Source organism: Hylaeus volcanicus, chromosome 9 (assembly GCF_026283585.1).
Source record: "Hylaeus volcanicus isolate JK05 chromosome 9, UHH_iyHylVolc1.0_haploid, whole genome shotgun sequence".
In the NCBI taxonomy this organism is placed as follows: Eukaryota; Metazoa; Arthropoda; class Insecta; order Hymenoptera; family Colletidae; genus Hylaeus; species Hylaeus volcanicus.
Window position 1 is genome coordinate 3290944 of NC_071984.1, and position 7431 is coordinate 3298374.

At 37.6% G+C, this 7431-nt stretch overlaps 2 protein-coding genes across 3 annotated transcripts in view; one reads left to right on the forward strand and one right to left on the reverse strand.

The window, feature by feature from the left end:
- LOC128881776 (NADH dehydrogenase [ubiquinone] 1 alpha subcomplex subunit 9, mitochondrial) overlaps positions 1–748 on the forward strand; it is a 3055-nt gene extending 2307 nt beyond the window's left edge. For both annotated transcript variants that reach the window (XM_054133084.1, XM_054133085.1), the window contains exon 7: positions 485–748. In XM_054133084.1, the coding sequence (XP_053989059.1) occupies positions 485–667 (183 nt within the window). In that variant the 3' untranslated portion in view covers positions 668–748. The remainder of the gene's footprint in view (positions 1–484) is intronic.
- A 138-nt stretch (positions 749–886) lies between these two features.
- Positions 887–7262, reverse strand: LOC128881963 (leucine-rich repeat-containing protein 4). Its single transcript, XM_054133438.1, has 3 exons — positions 7227–7262; positions 6581–6703; positions 887–5738 (listed from the first exon to the last, which is right to left on the reverse strand). The coding sequence occupies exons 1-3, from the start codon at positions 7260–7262 to the stop codon at positions 4674–4676; spliced, it is 1224 nt and encodes a 407-aa protein (XP_053989413.1). The 3' UTR covers positions 887–4673.
- Between the last annotated feature and the right edge of the window lie 169 nt (positions 7263–7431).

The following is a 7431-nucleotide window of genomic DNA, read 5'->3' on the forward strand; positions in this document are numbered from 1 at the left end:
AAATTCAAGGATTCTAGATTTCTAAGACTTTAGATTCAAGAATTCTAGATTTCTAAGACTTTAGATTCAAGAATTCTAGATTTCTAAGACTTTAGATTCAAAGATTCTAGATTTCTAAGACTCTAACCTCAAAGATTCTACATTTCTTAACCTCTAAATTCAAGGATTCTAGATTTCTAAGACTCTAATCTCAAAGCTTCTAGATTTCTAAGACTTCAGATTCAAGAATTCTAGATTTCTAAGCTCCTAACCTCAAAGATTCTACATTCTTAAACCTCTAGATTCAAAGATTCTACATTTCTACGAGTTTAGAGCCAAATATTCTAGACTCCCAAGCCTCTAAATTAAGAAATTCAACATTTCTCACCCCTTCGACCGTAAGATCCAAGATTTCAAAGACTAGATCCAACGATTCTATATTTCCAAGCCTCTACGTTCAAAGATATTAATTCAAGAGACCTGATATTTCTCTAATTTCTTGTAGCAACACGTCTCCGACACCGTGCTGCCAAACTTGCCAACCCTGGAGGATCTAGGCATAACACCCATCAACATGGAAGCCCAGATACCTTGGGAGATCAAGCCTTACATATTCCATAACTACTACATTGAGAGTTTGGGAGAAGTCGTAGCACCGCCGCCACCAAAGACCGTTCCCTTGCGTTGAAGACTTTATTATCAATGGAGATTAGTGTAAAAACAAACATACGCCTTGATGGAAATAAAGAGTACATCGTTTCAGATGTTAGCCCTTGTTTGGATACATTGAACCTGTCGCACCATCTCTTCGATTACATTCCTCTACAGCAAAATGTAATGTAACGCTAGGACACGCGAGATAATCGTCTTTTACTGTTTATTAAATGACAGACTGTTCTAACTACAATAAAAGGTTACAGTGCCTAATTATTGTTTCTCGTTATACGTTACGTGTTAGATGTTGGTAAAAAATATAAGCTAGTTTGGTCCTCGGTTACTATGCTGACCGAAGGCCATGCAGATTTTACATTACAAATGGCGAGGGAAGAACCGTTTCCCTTTTCTTTACCTTTTTTTTTTTTCTTCTCGTAGTTACAAGCACGATGTTTTGTCCACTGGGTTTAAAAACAGGGGAAGCTTTGGGAGCGTTACGTTAGAAATATTCTTGTCGTTGAAAATTTAAAATACCCCTCTCGTACATTTACCATACAAACGTTGCGTTTACAACAAATGATAGCTTCTCTCTTTTTGGACTTTTTTTTCGATGTACAGTAGAATTTCGATTATTGCAGGAAACCAAAAAACTACGAATGCTTCTGATTAGGCGAATTGGAAGTGGAAGTTTCAATTGTCGATACCATGCAATAATGGAGGTTTTACTGTAATGCCATTTCTAAGAACTTTCTTGCTCGAATAGTCTGTGTTACATTGAGAGTCTGTTACATTAAAAAACGGTAGTACTGTGAATTTAGGCCGAGAAACGAAGATGGAATTGGTTGATATTAATCAGAATGAGATACTCTGACTTTTCGCTAACTTCTTCAGGGTGTTACATTGTAGCGATTGCCAGGAATTGAATAAATATTTTACTAATGTATATACTGTGAGCATATTTTCCAACTAAAACAGAAGTAGAATATACATATGGGCATTCTTTATTTATTTACACCCATCGAAGAAAGCAAATTTGCATATTTTAGATTACAGAAAATTGCAGCTTCGAGGTGAAGTTGTTAATACTGTGACGACAATGTAAAAAACATGATAAACTTACCACAGTGATTAACACAGTTTATTCGAAAATAAAATTAGGAACAAAGAGTATATTTAATCAGTCATTTGAACCCTGAAGAAGCTGGCTGCAACATCGGAGTGATTAGTATCAACGAAAGCCACAAATATCTTGAAATTTGAAAAATTGTTCATGAAATGTAAGCAGGTTGCTTATGGTTCGTTAGGAAGCTCTCTAGATCGCTAGCTTTAGATTCTCTCGCAACGAGTAACTTTAATATTTTATATATTTCACCTTGTCACTTTGTAAATTTGTCTATGACGAAGGATAAAGTAATCGAGATGCGTATTCAAGCATTAAACCTAGTTAACAAAAGCATAGTTTACATGTTCGATTCACAATCTTGCTTGCAAGATGAATTTCAAACATCTTTCTTCGTAGACAATTAAAGCGACAATTGAAATTGTAGAACGTTAAGATATTAAAGTTCTTCGCTGTACATGTAACAAATCTGCTGTGATGAGAGTGGTTCTTTTAGGCAAGGAAGACTACGCACACGTAGAACGATCGCACAAAGAGTTAACTCCCCTAACGAAACTACCCTGATATGTTTATCAATGTGTCTATCGTAAACATTGAAAACAACTTATTGGAATTTCTAACCAAGATCTTGTTACAGAACTTGAAATATATTCCGATATGTTCAATGCGATTTCTTTTTACCTAAGATGAAACGTTGAAACCAGAAAAATCAATTGAAAATTGTCAGAGAACTGAGAGAACAATTATACTGCGAAGAAGATTTATCTCTATAAATTCTAATTTTTTTTTACTACGCACCACAAGTTTGAATCGAATCAATCTTCTAAATCAAAGAGTTAACTCTTTCTAAGATCAAGCACAAATTATCGCGATTCATTTCCTTCAAATCGCGCGAACTTTCTTCCTTCGAAGGATTCTTAATACGAGTCGAACTTATTATATTCTTAATCTCTACATACTTTCATTATCGTCGACGAGAATTATTTACTCGAATTGATAACCCTTCGTTTTGTGCACTCGACACAGAACGTTTCGATTAATAATTGCCTGGGCATGCATTAAACCTTCGCAGTCCTACTTTAACTTTCCAGCTTCGTTCAACAAAAGTGTATCGAAGTAAGAACATCTGGACCGTAAAGGCCTAAAGGCTGCACCAAAGTATTAAATCTTACTCGAATCTATCGTATAATTAATTACTGAGCTCCACAATAATTTAGGCAACAGAAGAATGAACAAAACAAAGGGTTAACATGCTGCGAAGTGGACAAGTGCAAACACAAGTCACACTTTTGCGATCACTCCTAATTTACAGAATAAATCCTAAACGGATGCAGTTTCACTAACCCAGTTACACCGGTCAGTTTAAAGCTCGTAGTCGCATTCTTAAGATTGTGCGAGTTACAATAATCGAATACAGTGAATGTCTGAAAGAGTCGTTAATAATTGTTAATTATCTTGCGAAGCGATGCTGCAACAATAGTCAGCCACGCAAGGCTCCAAAAATTACAAGACCGGAACAAATTTAATTTGATATTCATAACTTTTTAGAGGGTACATAAAATCTCTACGCTTGATTATAAATTAATTTCACTCTTTGACAAGGCTTGTCTCCAAAAATTAAAAGACCGTAACAAATTTAAATTAATATCTACTGTTGTAAAAGATAAATAAAATCTTTACGTTCAACTATAAATTGTCATTCTCTAAGAAATTAATTTTAATGCAATGGATGACTATTTGCGCAGTTTATCTCTTTTCATCTAAAATAAGATCCAAGTATTAATTTCTGCACCATTCGTATCGTACAAAACGATTCGCTATGTACAGAAGGATAATTTAAAGTAAAAGGTGATACGAAAAATGATATCGAGTTACACAACAGTTTTGCTATACTTTCGGAAAGTGTTGTTTATGTGGAAACGATGTAAATCAGTAGAGATCAGTTCTTTCATCGATAGCATGTTCACCGATGGGAATACTGATACCAGTAGGTAATTATTTACAATAGCGTAGACATTGTTGACTTCGATGGCTTTGCAGTTTGTCAAAGGAGAGTTCATTTCAAGATATTATTATGAATTTGAGGAATTATGTAGTTTACAACATTTTGATACTTTGTGAAGGAAGGTCATTGATTGCTTCGAAGAGCAAACTATTTTACTAGATGTAATAATTATATGAAACGTGATCATTATTAGGCTGTCGATTTGATATATTCATGGGATACGTAATTATGAAAAAGATGTTTTATGGGAGCGAGTACAGAAAGTACTGTACTATAATTATACTCACTTGTAATATATTATGTTTTCTTTAATGCCCAATAACAGAGATTGTTATTTCTGTGTGAGTATTAAACTAAAAACCCTGATATTTCTGAGGCGGTGCAATTGCTGCGACTACTGGTTTCAAATTTTGGGAATCGTACACATACACAAACCGAGGTAACGATACTATTCTGCATATTTTTCCCCAATTGCTACACCTTACTTGGTGTTTAGAATTAGAATTTACTTAGAAAATTCATTTTGAACCCTGGCGAGTCAGTGATAACCTCACTTGGTGTTTAGAATTAGAATTTACTTAGCGATCACCTGATTCTGATTCTTAATAACCATATCTTGAAAACTAGACATTTATTCCAAAGCTATCAAAGTCATTCAGCTCTCCATTATTGTGAATAATTACCACATATATGTTAAATATATTATTTTAACATCTTTGGTAAAAGATTTATGGAAGTTCAAAGCTACCATTGCTATTCAACGATCCACACTAAACCCAAACTGGAACTGGTATGTTTAGAATTAGAAACAATTAGCAACTTTGTACTCGAAAGACAACTGAGACCCTCTCCTCTTACCTCGAGCAACAATTTCAGTGATATGACTTAAGTAGCTCATCGGAGCTTGAGCTCGACTCAATGAAACAAGTTCATCGAGAACAAAAGAACAAGAAACAGAGTCGTTGGCAGTGAAAATATCCCCACAACTCCCGAGCCCAGGTTGTCCTGGACGACGTTGTCGTGGCACCTGGCGATCAAGTCGAAGTCCACCAGGTTCATGGGTTTCCCGTTGTACTCGATGGGCGAGATACAGTAGTTCATCTTCTGGAACTCGGTGACCGTGCCATTAACAAAGTCGCTTTCGAGCACGTTGTGAGCCTGACAATCGCAAGGGAAGTGATTGTCGACAACGCTGATGGACCCGACCTCCAAGTGGATGTCTCTGGCGTGGCGAGGGGCCTCTAGCACGTGATTCCCGTGAAATCTCAACAATTCGATGCTGTTCTCGTGCTTGAGGAATAGTCTCTCGATGAGGTCGATCTTGTTGTTCAATATGTTCAGTCGGTCCACGTGGTCCAGCCCGTCGAAGGCGTTCTTCTCGACGATGCCCAGGTCGCTCTCCTGAATGTTCAGAGAGTGGACGTACGACAGGCCGCGGAAGGTGAAGGACTGGAGCGAAGAGAGGTCCATGTAGGTCAGTTTTAGGAGTCCAACGTGCTGCAGGCCGTCGAACGCGTCCGGCTCGATGGTCCTGATGCCGGATGGGAAGATCAAACGGACCACGTTCGTCAAGCCAGAGAACGCGTGACTCTGGATTCGGAGCAACGGGTTGTTGGTCAGCAGGATCACTCGTATGTTCGACGTGCCAGCGAACGAGTAGCCCTCTATGTAACGGATCTTGTTGTTCGCCAGCAACAACACAGACACGTTCTGCAGAGCAGCGAACGAGAACTGCTCGATGAAGGGCAGGGGCGTGTGTTGAATTGAGAGCTCGCGCAGCTTGCTCAGACCGCGGAACGCGAACGGACGTATGGTGGAGATGTTGTTACCATCCATCGTCAACTTCCTCAGGGACTTCAGTCCAAAGAACGCGTCGCTTTTTATTATCGGGAAACTGTTCTTCGTCAGGGAGAGCTCCTCCACTGTCTGGGGCAGGTGCTGCGTAGGGATGTCTTCCAGGCCCCCTGTGTTGCAGAGAACCTGCAAATAGTTAACGCATGATTAGCTCGTGTTTCATTAGTGTTTCATGTTTCATCGTGATTATTAAATAGACCTGAACAACTTGTTCGATATGATACTTGATTTCATTCGACAGCTCTTAACCCTTGGGACTCGAGGCCTTTTTTCTGGTATCTATCAGCAACTCGAGATGCTTTCTTAGCATTCTCTGGAGATCCTTAATTTCAGATTTGAGAATCAGGTCACCTCTGCCTCAACGACAAGCATTATATTGACACTTCGGGTTCCAAAGAAATTAAACCTAAAGAATACCTAGCGGTCACTCAGAGTCACCTCTCGAAAGGATTAAATTACCATTCAACAGCAGCAGCTGACAATTATCTATAAAATAATGTCTAACTTCAAAAGTATAACTGTCTTTCCAACAATACACTTAACCCTACTTTGTATATTTAACCCTCTATCGAATCAGTTTTAGCTGTGTGTTTGTGTATTGCGAAGCTTGACTTCTTAAGCGAATTCCCTGTGATTCATAAACTGACGTTTGATCTCGACATCCATCCAACTCTGTGAGATCAGAGCCGTAATTGTGCGTAACACCCTACTGTAATATGCGAACATGGAATGCTACATGCGATCTGGTGGTATCGCAGGCCTTAATCTGAGCTTAACTAATGACTAATCGCTCATCTGGGTGCATCGGTTGAGGATTAAGTGCTGATGGAATCTTAGCCATCTAATATTGACCTTTCGACAACTCTAGAGAAATCTCAGTTGGAACTTTTCCTGATTTTCATATAAAATCATGCCTACTTCCTAGTCTAACTATATATCTATATCGTATTATAGTTGAGAATAGTCACCTGCTTCGGGGAAAGGCAAATGCATTTCGTAGGGCAGTCCCAAATTTTGGTAGTAGTGGTTTCCTGTTGTAGCGTAAGTCTTGGGCTCAGCGTTGCTGTCCACAGCAAGTAATAAATGCAGATCTACAACGAAAAAAGTTAGTAAATTAATTATTTTCATTACAAGATTCAGCTATTGTTTTTGTGTGATTATAGGTACGTAAGTAAACATTTGCAGTAGTACTTATTTCTGTAAATTTAGAAGCTAGTAATATTTTTTACGGAAAGTATTTCTTTCAAACATGTACAGATTGTAAGTAAAGAATTGACTGTTTCGATTACAATGTTCAGCTGTTGTTTTTGTGTGATTATAGGTACGTAAGCAAACATTTCCAGTAGTACTTATTTCTGTTGTTTCATCAATCATTAATACACCCAATTCTGTTTTTACACAGTGAATATGTTTCAGAAAAAAGGTGTGAAAACATGAGAAAACACTGTGTAAAGAAAAACATTGCGTATATGTAAAATAAAATGAGTGGAATAAAAGGATTAAAAACAACAATTACGTATATAATATGGAAAGTTCTTATGAAGACACAAATCTAATCTATTGAATTTGATTTCTCAGATTTTTTTAACAGTCCTGGATCAAATGCAATCGTACCAAAAATAAACTGAATACTCTGTTACTGTGAAGCATGTTCAACCAAAAGAAGCCTGCGTAAAACAGAATTGGGTATACATTTCATGAGATGTATTATTCCAAAGGAAATTGTAATAGAGAAAACAGATCTCTAAGTTTTGGAACCTCTGAGATCATTGAATCTCTTTACGATGGATGACTCCAGAGATTTTTTAAACAGTCCTGG

Bases quoted from the DNA above. Each gene is read 5' to 3' on its own strand.
- LOC128881963 (XM_054133438.1), bottom strand. From the start codon at position 7,262: ATGCTTCACAGTAACAGAGTATTCAGTTTATTTTTG. The intron at 6,704-7,226 runs GTACGATTGCAT...TTTTCGTTGTAG, and splicing joins GAGTATTCAGTTTATTTTTG to ATCTGCATTTATTACTTGCT. The intron at 5,739-6,580 runs GTGACTATTCTC...AACTATTTGCAG, and splicing joins TTTGCCTTTCCCCGAAGCAG to GTTCTCTGCAACACAGGGGG.